At 39.2% G+C, this 19,965-nt stretch overlaps 2 protein-coding genes and 1 pseudogene across 17 annotated transcripts in view; 1 reads left to right on the top strand and 2 right to left on the bottom strand.

Moving 5' to 3' along the window:
- Positions 1-1,237, bottom strand: part of PSEN1 (presenilin 1) — a 77,968-nt gene extending 76,731 nt beyond the window's left edge. For 3 of the 8 annotated variants that reach the window (XM_022576633.2, XM_022576637.2, XM_089906215.1), the window contains exon 1: positions 1,113-1,237. The gene's annotated coding sequence lies outside the window, so the exon portion shown is untranslated. The remainder of the gene's footprint in view (positions 1-1,112) is intronic. The other 5 variants (XM_022576634.3, XM_089906213.1, XM_089906208.1 and 2 more) reach the window with 3 other exon arrangements.
- LOC111176288 (transcription and mRNA export factor ENY2 pseudogene) lies at positions 544-11,972 on the top strand (annotated as a pseudogene). Of its 3 annotated transcripts, none has more exons than XR_016391821.1 (2): positions 544-1,073; positions 3,407-11,972. The product of XR_016391821.1 is annotated as a transcription and mRNA export factor ENY2 pseudogene, transcript variant X3 (transcript). The 3 variants fall into 3 exon arrangements; XR_016391819.1 differs by having other exon boundaries at positions 1,583-11,972; XR_016391820.1 differs by having other exon boundaries at positions 544-1,785.
- The window catches only part of RBM25 (RNA binding motif protein 25), a 55,484-nt gene continuing 42,259 nt past the window's right edge, over positions 6,741-19,965 (bottom strand). For 5 of the 6 annotated variants that reach the window (XM_089906192.1, XM_022576645.3, XM_022576643.3 and 2 more), the window contains 5 exons: positions 18,112-18,436; positions 17,459-17,733; positions 17,023-17,121; positions 15,952-15,999; positions 6,741-12,124 (listed from right to left, as the gene is read on the bottom strand). In XM_089906192.1, the coding sequence (XP_089762318.1) occupies positions 12,032-12,124; positions 15,952-15,999; positions 17,023-17,121; positions 17,459-17,733; positions 18,112-18,436 (840 nt within the window). In that variant the 3' untranslated portion in view covers positions 6,741-12,031. The other variant, XM_089906194.1, reaches the window with a different exon arrangement.

The following is a 19,965-nucleotide window of genomic DNA, read 5'->3' as shown; positions in this document are numbered from 1 at the left end:
CCACTCAATAAATAGGCTCCTTTTCATTATTAAGGGCTTGTTATTAAATGGAGGTGGGAGGGGGTTTAAGTTGGCTGAACCCTGCAAATGAGTTAAGGAGAACTGAAATTGGCTTTTGCAGGTGACTGAAATCAGCCAAATGCAACAGGCTCCAATCTACTTTCCTGTTTTTATCCTCCTTCATAACAGTTATTAAATGTGCACACTGGGTCACTGGACCCTTAGCATCCAGAGGGCCCCTCTTCCTAGTACACCCTCTGATACAATGCTCTCAATTCAACTCCGAGGGTGTAAACCTTTCCATTGTAAAAGATAACGTAAATAACAAGATGCCCTTAACCAGATGTAATCTCTACCTGCCTCAAACTTCAGAGAATACTATGACTTTTACAATGTACTCTGCCATAATTTGCATACTATTCGTATCTCACATAGTAAACCTTGAACACTTTATTCATCTTGTCCAAAGCAGGCAAGCAATGCTTTTAAAATTATTAAGTTACTCTCCTACAAGAGAAGCAGATATTTATTTGAAAGGAATTTGGGCGGGATGAAAACGTCAAGTATCTAAAATACATGCAAAGCACTGGACATATATGCCTCGTGACAGTCCCGATCAGGCAGACCCTGTTGTATTCCGTCCCGAGCTGAGACAGAAGGAACTTAGCCCTGAGTGCCACTCGCTTCCCCTGGACAAGGACACATTCAGGGCATAAGGCGCAGAGTTTCAACAGTTGCTCAACCAGACCCAGCGCCAAGCGCTTCCTCTTTCTCCTGCTCCACTCCAGGCAAGACGGTCAATCCCCGCCCAAGGCACCTGCGTCCTGAGATGTCTTCGGGAAACCAGCACTTCCGGACCAAGGCTGCGAAGGGGAACCTCTCTTCAACCTGATCGCGCGCCGCGCCCGGAGCCCGAGAAACGGGCCGCCCCTACTCGTTCTCCACACGGGGTTCCCTGGTGCCCGCCCGACCGCACCCCGCTCCCCATTCTCGAGGACACCGGCTCCGCGGCCCGGACAACGACAAAGGGCCCGGCCCTGCCCGCAGCCACCCGTGTCGGCACCGGATGAGAGGTGTGTTTCTCTCTCCCCAGCTCCCCATCGGGCACCTACCCTTTCCTCGCCGCCACCACCGGCCTCTAGCAGCTGAGGTTCCTTCCCGAGCAGCCACTGTTTTGTTTCCGATGTGAAATCGCGGCCTTTGGAGCGGCCCGGCCCAGGCCCCGCCCAAAAGGCCTCACCGGTGTCGTCACTTCCGGCCCCGGCGTCGTTGGTGACCAGCCTCCGAGGGGCGGGGCCAAAGGCGGAGGGGCGTGGACCAGAGGAAGGGGGTGGATCTTCCGGTGGTGAGTGGGGACTGAGGAGGAGACCCTGCGTTCCCGTTGGCCTTCCGACCCGGAGGGACACCCTGCTCCCCTCTCGGCACCCTCCGACCCCTGATGGTGCCAGCACCGGTATGAGGTTGTCAGAGATCTACTGCTCTTGAGCTGAGGATCAAAATTTCTACGTAAACTGGACCCAGTGTGTGCTTCTCCTACAAGTGCTGGCATCTTAAATCTAACGTTTCTTTCATTTCTCTATAGTCCTATTTGTACAGTGTTTCTCAGTGCGAATCAGCCGCACCACAATCAAAAGGAAGCTAACTTAAATTGTAACTACCTGTGCCCTCCATCCCCTACCCAATGAATCAAAACTTTTGGTGGGTGTGAACCTGAGAAACTGCATTTTAAACAAACATCGTCTGGGATTCTTCCGCTCCAAGTGTAAGAACCAGTTTTCCTAGATGGTAAGCTTTCAGAGAGCATAAATTGTGTTATTTTTATTTTTATTTTTTTTGCGGTACGCGGGCCTCTCACCGCCGCGGCCTCTCCCTGACCGGGGCACGAACCCTTGTCCCCTGCATCGGCAGGCGGACTCTCAACCACTGCGACACCAGGGAAGCCCAATCGTGTTATTTTTGTAATCCCAAAACCTAACATAGTATCTGGTACACAGTGAGTTGCTCTATGGTTGTTTGATTTTTGCATCTTCCAGCTTTCCATTCAAATGGCTGTAAAAACAGTACCAATAACTCCTTAAGTAGCATACCACACACATACATTCATCTGAAAGCTAACAATGAGTACTATCATGTAAAACCAAAGGTGAACAATGGAGAAATGTTCAAATTCACAGGTAATCAGAAAACTGAAATCAATAACATGGCATCTGGCCAAATGAGATTTTTTTATTTCTCTTAAATTCTCCCCCCAAGATAACCCTTCATATTCCTAGAGCCATCTCTCCTCCCTGCCCCCCTCGAATACATGACCGGTTTTAAATAGGTTTTACACACTTTATATTTAAGAACAGAAGTAGCAGTAGCAAGTTTTTCTATTAACAGAGAATGTTGGGGAAACAAAAAGGTTGACACCCCCCAAAAACAATTTTTTTTTTTTTTTTTGCGGTACGCAGGCCTCTCACTGTTGTGGCCTCTCCCGTTGAGGAGCACAGGCTCCGGACGCGCAGGCTCAGCGGCCATGGCTCACGGGCCCAGCTGCTCCGCGGCATGTAGGGATCTTCCCGGACCCGGGCACGAACCCGTGTCCCCTGCATCGGCAGGCGGACTCTCAACCACTGCGCCACTAGAGAAGCCCAACAATTTTTTTTAAAGTTCTCTCTTCCGTCCTCAAACTTCACAAGGGTAGGAATTTTTGCCCGTTTGTTTACATATATTGCAAATGCTGAGAACAATGCCTAGCACATAAAACAGTTCAATACATTTGTCAAACAAGCATAGGCTAAAAACCATCCATTTGTGAACTAGTTCAATCTCTTTCAATGCAATCTGGGATGTAAGTAGAAAGTGTTAAAATTCTGGTAAACTATTCTTAGAAACAATCTCAATACAAAAATTTTGTGCAAAGATGTTCATGGAGTATTATTAATAGCAAAAATTGGAATGCTAGATGTCCTACAATAAAGGACGGTTCACCCACTTCACCTAATATCATTAAAATTGTTTATGAAGGGCTCCCCTGGAGGCGCAGTGGTTGAGAGTCCGCCTGTCGATGCAGGGGACACGGGTTCATGCCCTGGTCCGGGAAGATCCCACATGCCGCGGAGCGGCTGGGCCCGTGAGCCATGGCCGCTGAGCCTGCGCGTCCGGAGCCTGTGCTCCTCAACGGGAGAGGCCACAACAGTGAGAGGCCCGCGTACCGCAAAAATAAATAAATGTTTATGAAGATTACGTGTAACAGAAACATTCTAATCCTGTTAATTAAAAAATAAGACATAACATTAATGCATACATCAAAACACATTCCTGCAAAAAGGAAATAAAATTGATTAAAAAAGCAACCAGTGGCTGAATTACTGGACTAAAGATAAATTTTCCTCTAGTTTTCTGTATTTCTTCACCTTTTTAGGAATATGGAAACCCAGAAAGAGCTGAGGAAGAACCAGTAAAAAGACACAGACTAGACCCCTTCCCGGAAATGCGTATGCTAGCTTTCTGTGTGCTTAGGTGCCGGAGCTACTGAGGGTCGAGGTCTGGACAGCCGAAAAGAATGTGATTAGCAAGATGAACAAAGATGCGCAGATGAGAGCAGCAATTAACCCAAAGTTGATAGAAAGAGAATGCGTCAAAGAGTTACTGAGAGCTAAATTAATTGAATGTGGCTGGAAGGATCAGTTGAAGTCACACTGCAAAGAAGTAATTAAAGAAAAAGGACTAGAACACGTTACTGTTGATGACTTGGTGGCTGAAATCACACCAAAATGCAGAGCCCTGGTACCTGATAGTGTAAAGGAGCTCCTACAAAGAATAAGAACATTCCTTGCTCAGCATGCAGCCTTTAAGATTGAATTTAGATTGTTGTTTTGTGGTTTTATTTCTGAAAGTAAAACTTGCCATAAATTAGGAATTGATTTCCCAAAATAAAATCCTTTTTTGTATGATGGTATACAGTTTTCAGTAATGTATACAATTGTATAGATTTTTCCCCCTAAATGTGTTATTTTAATAAATATCTCATGAATGAGTTTGAAGTTTCCTTGGATTTTGGAATAAATGGGACTTTATTAATAATTCATCAGATTTGTTAAAAGTCAAGCAGCTAATATAGTTTAAGTGTTAAGTATGTAAACGTTAAGTAAGCAAATCTCTGTAATAACAATTGAGGAGAGGGAAGCAGCCTCTTCTGATTGTTTGGATGTAGTGTATGCCTCTTTTGAATTCCTATATTTTATAACATATGTCCCATCTTGTTAAAAAAAAAAAAAAGATACAGACTAGAGGAACAAGGCTAAAGTGACATCCTAGACACCAAGAAAGAAGAGTCCCAAATAGAGAGCAAACATCCATAGTGCTAAGAGGTAAACTAGGGTGTAGCCTCTTAAAAAGCCAGTCTCATTTAGGCTATCACCAGTCACCAGTGGAATGAAGAGATACAGACTACTGACTGAGACTTAAGAAATTTGGAAGCAAGATCCTTTTTGACTCAGCTCCTAGAGAAATGGAAATAAAAACAAAAATAAACAAATGGGACCTAATGAAACTTAAAAGCTTTTGCACAGCAAAGGAAACCATAAACAAGACGAAAAGACAACCCTCAGAATGGGAGAAAATATTTGCAAATGAAGCGACTGACAAAAGATTAATCTCCAAAACATACAAGCAACTCATACAGCTCAATATCAAAAAAACAAACGACCCAATCCAAAAATGGGCAGAGGACCTAAATAGACATTTCTCCAAAGAAGATATACAGATTGCCAACACATGAAAGAACGCTCAACATCATTAATCATTAGAGAAATGCAAATCAAAACTACAATGAGATATCATCTCACACCAGTCAGAATGGCCATCATCAAAAAATCTACAAACAATAAGTGCTGGAGAAGGTGTGGAGAAAAGGGAACTCTCTTGCACTGTTGGTGGGAATGTAAATTGATACAGCCACTATGGAGAACAGTATGGAGGTTCCTTAAAAAACTAAAAATAGAACTACCATATGACCCAGCAATCCCACTACTGGGCATATACCCTGAGAAAACCATAATTCAAAGGGAGTCATGTAGGACTTTCCTGGTGGCGCAGTGGTTGAGAGTCCACCTACCGATGCAGGGGACACGGGTTCATGCCCTGGTCTGGGAAGATCCCACGTGCCGCGGAGCGGCTAGGCCCGTGAGCCAAGGCCGCTGAGCCTGCGCTCCGCAACGGGAGAGGCCACAACAGTGAGAGGCCCGCGTACCGCAACAAAACAAAAACAGTCATGTACCAAAATGTTCATTGCAGCTCTATTCACAATAGCCAAAACATGGAAGCAACCTAAGTGTCCATCAACAGATGAATGGATAAAGAAGATGTGGCACATATATACAATGGAATATTACTCAGCCATAAGAACGAACGAAACTGAGTTATCTGTAGTGATAGGTGGATGGACCTAGAGACTGTCATAGTGAAGTCAGAAAAACAAATACCGTATGCTAACACATATAATATGGCATCTAAAAAAGAAAAAAAAATGGTCAGAAGAACCTAGGGGCAAGATGGTAAAGATGCAGACCTACTAAGAGAATGGACTTGAGGATACGGGGAGGGGGAAGGGTAAGCTGGGATAAAGTGAGAGTGGCATGGACATATATACACTACCAAATGTAAAACAGATAACTAGTGGGAAGCAGCCGCATAGCACATGGAGATCAGCTCCGTGCTTTGTGACCACCTAGAGGGGTGGGATAGGGAGGGTGAGAGGGAGGGAGATGCAAGAGGGAAGAGATGTGGGGACATATGCATAACTGATTCACTCCATTATAAAGCAGAAACACACCATTGTAAAGCAATTATACTCCAACATGTTAAAAAAAAATTTTGGAGAGTACATATAACTATAAGCTACTCTTTGTGGAATCTCTACTGTAGTGAAAAGGAGAGCACCTAAGGTTGTTTGTTTTGTTTAAAAACTTACTCCAGCCTGAAGGAAGAAAGAAGATAACGGGAACTCCAGAGCAAGGCTCAAGAAACTGCAAACTGTAGTTAGAAACCAGAAACATGAGTGGGGGAGGTCTTCTGGATAGGAGTACCCATCCTTAATTATAGAAAGCAAAGGTTCAAGATTTATGTCATAAACTGAAGAGAATATGCCTAAATGACTCTTTTAAAGTTAAGCTTTTGTTAACCTTGAGAGTTTTTGCTAAGTAAGAGGGAAAATCAAATGACTTTTACTCATTCATACCTACCTAAGATAGCACTGGAAGTTTTTTTTTTGCCATGCCGCACAGCATGCAGGATCTTAGTCCCTTGACCACGGATTGAAACCATCTGTTTCCCTTGAAGTGGAAGCGCAGAGTCTTAACCATTGGACCACCATGGAAGTCCCAGCACTGGAAGTTTAAGAACTATAAAAGCTGCAGTGTTTGTGGTTAAGAAGTGAAGTTCAGTAAAAGAATGAGAAGAATAGTAGAGGGTCCAGACTATCTGCAGTGGTGTATTTATATTTTCCCCAGAAGTGTCTGGAACTTGGGAGCAGGAATGGAGAAATAAATGACCAAAAAAAAAAAAGAAAAGAAAAGAAAAAAATGGTGGCAAAAGTCAATAGTAAGCAGTGAAAGATGAAGCAGACAGGAAATCCAGTGCCGGACCTGTTAGAGCTACTTGGGGAGAGGGCTGTTCAAGCCTCTAGAGAGGCTAGAGCAGTCACTAGTCACAAGTAAATAAAGTCAAGATTCAAGGCCAGTTCTTTACACCATAGATTCAGCAAGGCAATCCAATTTATTAACACTTCCCACATAAAAGCAGTTTACTTTTATTTATACATCATTGCTCTGTTTGCTATGGGAGTAAAGTAGAATTGAAAAATGAAAAATAATACTGTCATCAAGAGTAGGTGCTTGACCATATTCTATCTTACTAGCTCTCACATCGTTTTCATTCTTTGCAAGGATCTGGCTCAGATTTGGAACAGCTCAAGATGAAGGGCTGGCTTTAGCTTACTCATCTTGCATTTTTAGTCTTAAGTTCTGTATGACTGTCAATATTTTATTAAATCTAATTTCCTTCTTAAAGAACCTGGGCCCCGTTTAAAAAAAAGTTTGTCTCAAGAATATACTCAAAATGAAACTTTAATATCTAGCTTTTCCACCTGCTGTAACAATTAGCCAAATCTCTTCACCTGGGTATATTTGCCATTATCTTTTAATTGACAGGGGAAGAAAATGAACCTTCATAGTTTCTAGATTCTACAATGTGAAGTGTTCTCTAGTTTTTCCTTTTGTTATGAGGAAAAAAACCAGGAAAAATTGTTTAGAACAATTTTTAAATTCACAATACTTTTTGCCTCAACAAAGATTTGCTAAAAATGCTTCCTATGAGGGAATTTTATTAACAAGCACTTTCCTCTGCTCTTAGGTGGCTATTAGCATCTAGACCATATCTATCCAATGTAACTTTCTTTAGTCAAAATAATGTTCTTCAATCTGCAATGTCTACCCAATATTGGAAACCATTAGCTAAATACGGCTATTGAGCACTTGAAATATGAATATTGCAAACAAAAAACTGGATTTTTAAATCCAATTTAGTCACACATCACTTCTGAACACTTGAAATATGGCTAGTGTAACTGAAGAACTGAGTTTTAAATTTAATTTTAATGAATTAAAAAACTTGACAGTGCAGATGTAGACCATGAGTTAGATAGAATCCAATATGCAGGCCTCTAGATATCCTACCTAAGGAACACTGCAGCAGTGTTGCAGTGAGTAGTTAAGACTATGTGATCTTGGGAATTCCCTGGCGGTCCAGTGGTTAGGACTCCGCGCTTTCACTGCTGAGGGTGCAAGCTAAGATCCAGCATGCCCTGCAGTGCAGCCAAAAAAGAAAGAGACTATATGATCTCTAAGGTCCCCTCTACATATTATTACCTCTGCTGAGAAGCTTCCTACTATCTATCCCTTTCCTCTCAACCTTGAAGTTAGCTCATCAAGTTTGACAGTTCATATAGTACATTGTATATCTATTAGTGATCCTCTCATTATTTTTTTCTCCACCACTAGACTCTCAGCTACTAAAGAGATCTTATTTATGTCTATCACTCCATCTAGCTTAAAACATGAATGGCACATATTAATTGTGCTTCAATGGCAAATGTAAGTCATACACAAAAAGACGAATGGGTTACCTGGCTTAATATTTCAGCTACCACTCTGTGCAAGAGAATCCAAAAGTCATCTATCCAACTAATACATGATGAGGCAGAGTAGGCAGACTTAGAGCGTCATTTAATTCAAACAACATGGCTTGAAAAAAATTTTTATTCATTTTTGTTTATAGAAATTATCTTTTCTTCCTGGGCATTTCAGATTGCCAATCCTAATTTAGCCTTCGTATGAGTCAAGTAATAAAATGAAAGGCAAAGAATCTTTTAAATAAAGATGAAAATTAAGCATTCAAATGCAAATAAACAATATTTCAATAATTTAACATAATCACATTTCGAAAAATCTACCAGTTTATCAAATATTATAAGCTCACTTTGGTCTATAGTATGAATATAATAGTAATAATTCCTGGGTTTAAAATATACACGTGTGAATTTCCCTAGTTTTCTTCCCGACACTTAGACTGCCTATTTCTTTGCCTGTTTGGGATTCCTTCTAATACCTTTCTTTAGCTACTGGTATTCACAAATCAATTTCACCATCTTTGCTAAGCAAAACAATTTCTCAATTTCATATTAATATAAGGCTGAAATATGACTTGGAAAAATGTATTAACCACTTTGACATAAAACCTTTCAGCAGTTTTTGGGTAGAAAGTGGAAACATTCATAGAACTTATTTGAAAGAGCTGGGTAAATAAGCCTCATATACACATTGTATACCTGCTTACATTTATTTGCATTGAATTTTTTTCTTCATATTAAAGGAGAAAAAAATGTTAATAATGTTTAGTACAATTTGACTCTGGAACTCACTGTTTTCTCAGTTTGTCCACCATATCTAGTATCCATGCCTGATTAGTACCTGAAACTGCACTCTCCACAAAATAAACATCGGCCTCTACTATTACATATCAGGAAGTGCTATGATAAGATTCAGAGTGAGTAACAACATAAATTTCTCTCAGGAGAAAATGTGCTGGGGCTGGCTGGGAATAAAGCCTAGAATATTGGAGTTGTTCTCAGGCAAACTTTTTGGAAGACTACTTTATGTTCATAAACATAAATAATACCTACCTCCTTATTTGCCTCAAAAAACGTTTTTCTCCTTAAAATGAACTTAAAAAGAAAATTAAGCTGCATTAGTGCAATCTATTAGGATAAAATACTAGTACTGAGTAGACACTTTAATCTTCTAATCAAAGCAGTTCTTGGATCACTTAGCACTGGCAACATGTGGTAGCTGGTGAGAAAGGCAAACTCTCAGGCCCACTCTAGCCCTAAGTCTGCATTTTAACAAGATCCCCCCAGGTGATTCAGCTGCATGTTAAAGTTTGAGAAAAACCATTTTCTTCCTGTACACAGATATACACATTTAAAATTATTTTATTTACAGGGTCAAATGAGGAAAAAGCACATCGGTTTCCTCCTAACTGCCACATCAAGAATGGTTGTCAAGACTTTCATCTAATTTTATAACAACCTGAATGGGCAATATGGATTAACTAAGGTTTCCAAGTTGAAATTAACATATGGACAAATGGTAAAGACAACCCAGAAAGTTCAAGCAATTTAGTAAAACTTTTCTTATGTGTATTCTTCCTGACACTACAATATGCCAGCTTATACATGTCCAGTTCTTCATATACAAACCTGAAAAATAAGAACTCTGAAAACCTTGAAGTTTAACCTTTGTGGCAAAATCTGACTTGAACTGACATTAAACTATTAATGTAGTAAATGTAGTAGGTCTTTTAACCCACTGACTGTGATCATTCCTGTTTTGCTGCAAAAGTGTTAACGTATAAATTTGGGATCCTGACACAAATCTCACTGGAAGTGTTACGCAGTATATGGTATGTGCCCCCAAGGGTTTCACACAAGGGCCCTTTTAAGGTAAATGCAATTGAAAGAGCAGAAGAGACCCAAGCAAGGCAAATTAAATCTACCTGAATAAACTTCCATGCTAATGCTGACTAAATAAAAACAACCTAATATGATGCCTTAGAAGCAATAATATGGTAAAAGATAGGCATAATAAACTGCTTGAACAGGGAGTCACGCTGGGGGTCAATCTGAGAAAAGGCTAGTAAAAGAATTTGTAGATGGTAAGGAGCATGTTTCTAAAATTTTCCCTTCAGAAACCACAATTTAAAATATTATAACACTAAAGGGGGTAATATCTCCACAGATGTCTAGATTAATCCAAAATAAGGCAAACGGCCTCTTTGACCTTTAGTTACTAATACTCAAAAACTGAGTCCATCAAAAATTCAGCCCATATTTTCAAGTTAAGTTTCTAGTATGCACCGCATAATTACAACATGATGCCATTTATTTAACAAGACTCTGAAAGAATGAGTCCCCAAGATCAAATATATACATTTTTAATATTTGAAATATTTACATAATGGAACCATGTCATGGTCCAATGTTAAGAACAGTGTTTTCAAATGTCCTCTTAAGATTAAAAAAAATCTAGTAACTCAAGCTCAGTTTATGTTTTTTTTAACACCCCCTCCCCCACCCAATCTTTTTAAAAAATAAATACTCAGACACAGGAATAGCTGCACCTAATTTCTGTTAAGAACTATTTAAAACTTGTTACATTTTCAGGTAATTTTGCTCCCTGGTGAATTTCTGATCTACCATAAAGAAAGCCCCATGTATGTCTCTAAGAACACCATCAGTACATTTTTAAACTTTGATGAGCAGAGGTAAACAAGGTGTGTGCCTACATATACACACACAAGATAGAAACCCTTTACAAAACAAAAAACTAGTGGTAACTGCTTTAAATGATTTACTTTATCCTCAGAAATAAGATGTAAACTTTGTAAATTGCCATGATAAATTCATATTGTATTTTGTCAAACATTCCTAGTCTGTAAAATTGCCTAATTTTTTATTTTGCTTATTTTTAAAAAAGATTTTTTTCACTTAAGCTTTTTGAATGAAGCTTTTTTTTTTTTTAAACAAAGGGGTACAAAATTAAACTAAGGACCAATTAGTGCAAAAAATGCATTAAATAAAGCTCTCCAGAATCTAAGGATCTGCCTCATACCTGAACAATGAAATCAGGGGGGAAAACCACTATGACTCACACTCCCTTAAAAGGGGCTGACGCAGCCAGCTTTCAACAGAAAAACCCATTCCGTTCAACAAACTGTTGCTTGCCACAAGAGAATACCATACTCCGGGAGACTAATAACCTAATTATCCCAGACATTTGGGTTGGCACAATACCATGTTTCCTTTACAATTCTAGTCTTCAATTAGGAAATGTTTCAGGGAAACTTCCAAAGCAAATTAGGGAAAAGTAAGACTTTTATACATACATTCACACAAACACATTCATACAGAGATACAGTAGGAATGGATTGTCTGCTACTTTTCGCACTCTAATTTTAAATTCCATGCCATCATGAGGGCCTGCCATTTTTGATCAAGGGGGTAAGGGTAATAGGTATGACTGGTATTCTTTCAATTTAAAATTGTTCATGTTGGTGCCTATACAGTACAGTTCAATATTAAGTGCAATTCTGCAAAAGAATTGGCGAGTCATTTTAATATTTACAAGGAACAAATCAGCAGAACAAAATTATATCAGATAGGCTGTGTACAGTAGCTGCGGCTTATAAAACATACCAGTAATTTGTACCTGGTGAGTATAAAGAGAACCATGGTAGGATTCAGATGTCTTTACAACCAAGGGAGTACACATGGCATTAACAAATTAGAGGACAAAAAAAATTCACATTTTCTACATTAAAAAAAAAATTACAGATCTCACAAACGTCTTTGAAGACAAAAAAAAAAATTTAAAGTCCTGTGAAGGGTGGGAAAGAAGAAATCTGAAATGGAACTCTAAATGTAAAAAGAATTTTACTTCACAAGACCAATTTTCTTGGCTTCTGTTTCATATATCAATAATCTCCACATCTTGACTATAAAAACTTCTGCTTCTTCATCAAGTACCTAGAAAAGGAACAAGACAAAAAACAGTCACACACGTAAGAGAAGCAATCATAAGCATCTCCCAACAAGGTAACTGGAATAAAAAAGGTTTTTATCTACCAACAAGCATTTATTTATACATGTCTTGAAAAACTACTTCCTGAGGAAAGCAAATGTTATAAAGAACACAGTAATTTAGACAGAACTGGTTATGTAACTACATACTACTTAATACAGAGTATCTCATTTACCCCTCCCCAAGAACCTCACAATCTTAACACTTATTGAGCACTTATTACATAAGTGACACTGAAATATTAAATGAGAATATATGTGTAGCATTTTAATGTAGTATCTGGGATAGAGTAAACAAAGTGAACACTATCATCACAAGGGACACAAGACTATTGAATAAATAAAAGGTCTTTTCTCCTTGGCAAATCAAGTTATTTTTTCTATCCACCTATGAGTTAGTTGCATCATGTCCTCACCACTGCACTACTCCTGCCCTCATCACCCACACACATGTGGCACTCTACACCAGGGCTGCTGTGTGGTAAACTGGAATAGCATGCTTCCTTCTACAGAAGGCAGCAATGACTGAGTTCCAGGGTACCACCAAGACTCTGGAGAAGCAGGCCAGGTTAGGAGTTAAGCAAACCAGATCTCTAGCCAGACTACTTGGATTCAAATAGCTCTTCTACCTCTTATTAGTTACGTATTCTTGGCTGGGTTACTACTTAATCACAGTGAGCCTCAGTTCTCTCATCTGTAAGACAGGTTATAGTAGCTATGCCATACTGCTTCTACTGTGGGAATTAAAAGAGTTGATATGTACCAAGTGCTTTGAAGAGTGCTTATTATTACAATCAGTAAGTACCTAAAACAAGCCAGAAATGGATTTTCCTGAGAAATTTCCTTACATTTCTCAGTGATGACAAATAAAGAACTTAAATAAGACATCTATGAGCCAGACTTAACCCATAGTTTAAAAAAAACTGCTGTGGGAATTCCCTCGTGGTCCAGTGGCTAGGACTCCACGTTCTCACTGCCAAGGGTGCAGATTCAATCCCTGGTCAGGGAACTAAGATCCCACAGCCAAAAAAAAAATGAACTACGCTGCAACACTAATTAATGAGGAATTGAACCCAGGTACAAAAATGCAACCAAAGTTCATTAACTTACATAAAATGAGGAAAGGTACAGTTTGAAAAAGATTTCTAATAAGAGCAAAATACTACTTGAGCTAAAATTTCCATCTCATTTATTCAAGAAATATTTAGAGGGTCCATGAGCTATTACCAGAACTGGCTGACAACACCAACTCAATTGGTTTCCTCCCACTCTGATCAACAATGAGCCAGAAAATAATCAAAAACAATATAAGCGAATAAGCAGTAGAGTTTAATTATACTCTAAATATCAAACTATTTCAACAGATCAAAACGGATTAATAGTGACACATGACATCTTCACCAACAGTGATTATACCTCTGCCAAGGCCACAAACCAGAACACTGATTTTTTTTTTTTTTTTTTTGGCCGCATGACTTGTGGGATCTCAGTTTCCCCACCAGGTATCGAATCTGGGCCCTTGGCAATGAAAGTGTAGAGTCCTAACCACTGGACTGCCAGGAATTCCCTGATTTTTTTTTTAAAATTCCTTAACTCAGGCCTAACTAAAAAACCCTCTCTTCACTCAAGAATAACTTTGTGAAGAGGCTGGAAGGTCAAGGAAGTTCAGATTGTATCCCTAAGGACTGGGATCTATTCACATTTCTCCTTTCATCTGAGGCTCAGAATTATGGCATCAAACTTTTCACAAACGTTTTTTCAGGAATTTTAGACAACAGATGCATTAGGCTAGCTAGGCAGCAGAAAACTAATGTTATCTGGCTTCAGACATCACATAGTGTTTGGACACATAACATCTTGACCTTAGAGTTCCTTTTAGTTAGGCACCCTCCTATGGCACTCCCTGACAACTTTAATTGCAGCTCAAAATGAAAGTTTCCCTGGTCACCTATCATCTCACATCATGCTTGATGTTCCTTCTTCCTCTCTGACTCTTCTTCCTGTTGCTACTTTCCCACTCTGCCCTTTAGACCCTATTCCACTTTATGCTATCCCAACTTCTTTAATTAGACTTTTCATCTCCTTACCTTAATTGAAAATGTGGTACGTCCCCTAAAGACCCTGACACCCCTGTGGCCTTCTGAGAAAGCTCCTCACTTTCAAAGCTTTAGTCTCCACAAGAGAGGGGAAGCTGCTGGATCTTCATTGTTTCTCTCCTAGTAAACAATATCTCCACTGATGTTCGCGAGATCTCATTACACCACCGGTTCACTCCAACAGCAGCTGTCTAGCAAATATCTAATCTTTCATCCACATTAAATGAGTGCTCTGGCAGCTGGTTCTTGTATTTCTCTCCAATCCCAGTCCCAACACACAGTAATTTCTATTTCTGTGTGTTATAACCCATCTTAAAGTTCATTGATATTCTAAACAATGACATCAACTCTGCCCCAGAAACTCCCATGGCCATACTTTGCACCTTGCCATCATCTGGATTAATTTACCAATTGTATTCTTAAACATTCTACTCTCTAACTAAACCTCTCTTTCCAGTTATTTCATTCCAACACATCTCCCACAGCTTCACTGGAACCACCAGTCTTTGATTCATTCAGACCACCAACTCTGTTCTGATATTATTTCCTTTTCTTCCTAGACTGGAGCTCACAGTCCATTCTATCACTCTCTCACCTTTACCATCAATTCTCTTCCTTTCTTTTCTCACAAAATCAATGCAACCACAACCACTAACTCTAATATCCAAATTAAGTGCAATTTGGGATTTGATGCTTAACTACTGCCAACCCAACAGACACCTGCCCAAGTGACAAAAGAGTAATACAATCTTCAAGTCTCAGTTTACATGGTAATTCCTGTGATGGTTTCCCTAACTGCCATCAACACCTAACTACTCATCTCCTCTGCCCCCATGATCATTTTTATATATCCCCATTATACTAAGGATATTACAGTATCAATATTGGTACACTTGTTTCCCTGCTGGTTCTTTAAGGGCAGATATTCCACCTTTCTGTGCTTCTAGCACATTGCTCTACCCAGTAAACAATAAATGGTCTCTAAATTTATGAACAGATTCAGAATTTATATTTATACACACAAACACCAAAAACAGGGGAGGGGAGAGAATGATAAAAAAAAAACCTAACTCGGGCTTCCCTGGTGGCGCAGTGGTTGAGAGTCCGCCTGCCGATGCAGGGGACACGGGTTCATGCCCTGGTCCGGGAAGATCCCACACGCCGCGGAGCGGCTGGGCCCGTGAGCCGTGGCCGCTGAGCCTGTGCATCCGGAGCCTGTGCTCCGCAACGGGAGAGGCCACAACAGTGAGAGGCCCGTGTACCGCAAAGGAAAAAGAAAAACAAAAAAACCCTAACTCTACTGTTGTCTAATAATATCTTACTATGAACGCCTTTAACCTCTTAATGCATGTTCAAATTTTAATTCAGGCCCATAAAGATTCTGGAACCAGCACAAGGAGAAATTCAATCAAATTCAGAGAAGTTAGTTTGTTCACACTGATATTAATTAAAAATTTTTTTTCACATCTTTATTGGAGTATAAATGCTTTACAATGTTGTGTTAGTTTCTGCTGTACAACAAAGTGAATCAGCTATATGTATACATATATCCCCATACCCCCTCCCTCTTGTACCTCCCTCCCACCCTCCGTATCCCATCCCTCTAGGTCGTCACAAAGCACCGAGCTGATCTCCCTGTGTAATTAAAATATTAACAACAGTAGATTTCTAACTTACCATGGCAACATCATCTAAAATGCTCTGAGGTGAACTATGAGCCATAACCTAAGAGAAAAAAAAAAACTGTCACTTTGAAAATAAATAAAACATTAGCAATACAGTAAAAAAAAAAAATTTTAAGGTGCCCTCAAACTAGTATGAGAATTTCTTGTGACTTTAGAACCTTTCTATAAATTTCTTAATTCCCAGAATCTCCCTCTTTTCAATAAAAGTCTGACACTAAAACCCGGGATCTTAATCATCACATTATTTGTCTTCTAATTCAAATCCAGACTTATAAGTGTTTATGCTACAGTAATGACAATTGGAAAGGGTCACTTAAATTAGCTATGCCTAATGTTAAAAGAGCAGTACTGGTAGAAAAATACCATTTCCTTAAAACGCAATTAGCTATTCCTTTATAGAAATACTTTGCCTTCAGGGGACAATGAAAGGATGTGGTATACCTTGGTGGTCAAGTGCATGAGTTCTACAGGCTACTTATCATGTAACCATGGTCAAGACACGATCTCTCCCTAAGCCTCAATTTCTTCATGTATTGAATGGGGATACTGTTAGTAACTTGCACTTCCTAAGGTTGTTGGGAGGTTTGAAGATGATGAAGTCTTGTAAAATGCTTAACACCGTACCTCCCGGGAAAGAAGCCTGGCACACAGTAATCAGTCAGTTAACACCACTATTAGGCTATGAAGGGCACTATACTTTCTTTTCCAAAGGATGGATGACTGACAAAGAATTGAGACAAGCTATTGGCTGTCTCCACAAAACCTCAACTGTACTTCAGCAACATTCTAACCATTAAGACAAGAAGGGGGTGGCAAAGCATTCTCAGGGGCAGGGAGAGAGCAAAATTGGCAGCAGCCAGCTATTCTGTCCTCTCTGACCCTCTGAAATGAAAGCATGCAGCGTGGGGTATGAAATAGTATAGAGGGGTTCACTTAAGTAGCCATGACTCTTGTAATTAAAACTAAATTATCACTGACTTGGCCCTGTAAAAATTTTCAATTTAGAAAGTCTCTAACATTTTGAAGTATATAACAAACATTGGCGAAAGAGTAAAAGACTAACCTTAGAACAAACAAAATCAACTAATGTAGCTTCTTCTTCACCTATGTATTCTATGATTTTTTTATTAATCCATGGTCTAATTCGTCGTTCCATCAATATCTATAAAATAAAGCATGGTTACTAAATTGAAGAGCTTTTTATTACATTTACTTAAAAAACCTATATAACTTCATAATTTTTCTTAAGCTAAAATACAGTATGATCATTAACAAGTTGACTTAACACAGATATGTATCAAGACGAAATTATTTGCTTCTAATTTATGAAGACCTCAGGTACCAAAAGAATTTCCACAATAATCTATTATTATTGACCATGTCAAGATTCTAGCCACCTTATCACCCCTATTTGTCATAAACGGAATGAACTGAGTTTGTGTGCTATAGTAAAAACCAAAAACTTGCAATAAAATAATGAAATACAATTTGCTACTCACAGAATCCACAATAGACCAATCCAGGGGATAAGCAAAGAGCTCAGGTTTGGCTGTAGGGATTTTTTCAATGAGACTCTTAATGTGTTTGCGCTTTTCTTCAGTGTTCACAGTGCCTTTGGCAGCATTTTTATCATCTTCACCATAATCCAAGGGAACCAGTTTCCTTTTTCGGGGTACATCATCACTGTCTTCATCCTCAAATTTGTTAAAGACACTATCTACAGGGAGCTTCTTTCTCTTCACAGAATTAGGCTGACCAGGACTATTGGAAGCACCTATAGTAAAAACACTGTATTAGCACAATGACTTAATTTTCAAATGTTACATTTTACAACCCACCATGCCTAAAAAGCACTGTAAATATACCTCCACAAACCTCAGAGAAAGATCCCAGCTATAAAAAATAACTCACTAATCACAAGCGCTAGAAAATTTAACTTTTCACTTCTCAGAACTCAGGGCAGCTGCAGATACAGGAGCACTAGCAGAACTATGAAAACAATCATGAGCTAGAAAGGCATTTTTTTTTAAAGTAGTTTTCTAACTACCTACCAAGCAGTACATATTTATTTTTCCCTTAAGGCAAAATTTATGTAGTTGTGGCGGGTAGAGGGGGAAAGGAGGAAAAAAGGAGGAACAAAATGCAAACATACCCAGTTTAAGACTCAGTCCTATTTTTGGCCTATGCTCCTCAGGTTGTTGTTGATCTGGTGAATTTTCATGAGGAATAATAATACCACAAGGAGACTCATCTCCAGGAGTGTTGGGAGTTGCATTGCCACTGGCAGAGGAAACAGATGGGGCAGAACTGATGGGCCTCAGAGTTGGTTTGAGACAGGGCTTTTGCTCTGGCTCTTCTTCCTCCTCCATGGGTTCCTCTCGTTTTTCTTCTTTTTCTTGCTTTTCTTCTTCCTCTTCCTCTGATTCTGGTTCTTGCTTTATTTGTGGTTGTCTGCGCCTCTCAGCCTCTTGTTCCATCTAAAACCAGAAAATAACCTGGTCAACTGAAACAGACCCCAACTATCTTCAATTCAACCAGCTCTATGTTTTATCTTTCACAAAATCTCTATTTTTCTTCTTCCTTAGGAATAACAAAACATTGCCTCCTTCTATAATCAGAACTAAATCTATAGAATATATTAGGTACTCTGCAAAATGATTTTTTAGTATTTCACATATATTACCAATCTTCAGTGGCCTGTATACACTCTACAGAGATAACAAAGGTAATTGCTAATAGTTGGCTAATTCAAAATGAAAAAGTATGTTTTTACATCTTTATTAAAGAAATTATAATCAGAAATTTTATTTTATTGGGTTGGCCAAAAGGTTCGTTCAGTTTTTTTTGGCTCTAGTAGCACTTAGTTGTCTTTAACTTCATTCGAAACAATTTTGTTAGACTGTGTGTGACAGCTGTCATATCAGCGTGCATTTAAAAAAAAGACATCAAAATTGGTGAATTTTTGTGTAGCCATTTTAATATTGAAGATGGAAGAAAACCCCAACATTTTTAGCATATTACTCTTTATTATTTCAAGAAAGGTAAAACGCAACCGAAATGCAAAAAAAGATTTGTGCCGTGTATGGCGAAGGTGCTGTGACTGACTGAACATGTCAAAAGTGGTCAGCAAAGTTTCATGCTGGAGATTTCTCGCTGGACGATGCTCCATGGTTGGGTAGACCAGTTCAAGCTGATAGCAATCAAATCGAGACATTGAGAACAATCAACGTTATACCATGCAGGAGATAGCCAACATACTCAAAATATCCCAGTCAAGCGCTGAAAATCATTTGCACCAGCTTGGTTATGTGAATCGCTTTGATGTTTGGGTTCCACGTAAGTTAAGCGAAAAAAACTTCTTAACCGTATTTCTGCATGCGATTCTCTCATTAAACGTAATGACAATGTTCCGTTTCTAAAACATATTGTGATGAGTGATGAAAAGTGGATACTGTACAATAATGTGGAACGGAAGAGATGGTGGGGCAAGCAAAATAAACGACCACCAACCACACCAAAGGCCAGTCTTCATCCAAAGAAGGTGATGTTGTATACATCGTGGGGTTGGGAGCCTTCTATTATATGAGTCCCTTCCAGAAAATCAAACGATTAATTCCAACTAGTACTGCTCCCAATTAGACAAACTGAAAGCAGCACTCGACGAAAAGAGTCCAGAATTAGTCAACAGAAAATGCATAATCTTCCATCAGGATAACGCAAGACTGCATGTTTCTTTGATGACCAGGCAAAAACCGTTACAGCTTGGCTGGGATGTTCTGATTCATTCCCCGTATTCACCAGATATTGCACCTTCGGATTTCCATTTATTTCGGTCTTTACAAAATTCTCTTAATGGAAAAAATTTCAATTCCCTGGAAGACTGTAAAAGGCACCTGGAACAGTTCTTTGCTCAAAAAGATAAAAAGTTTCAGGAAGATGGAATTATGAAGTTGCCTGAAAAATGGCAGAAGGTAGGTCGAACAAAAGGGTGAATACGTTGTTCAGT

The sequence above is a fragment of the Delphinapterus leucas genome, chromosome 2 (assembly GCF_059928025.1).
Source record: "Delphinapterus leucas isolate spDelLeu-1000000601 "Yukka" chromosome 2, BTC_Dleu_Yukka2, whole genome shotgun sequence".
NCBI classification, from domain to species: domain Eukaryota; kingdom Metazoa; phylum Chordata; class Mammalia; order Artiodactyla; family Monodontidae; genus Delphinapterus; species Delphinapterus leucas.
The sequence above is the reverse complement of the archived record's forward strand: the minus strand, read 5'-3'. Positions and strand labels throughout refer to the sequence as shown.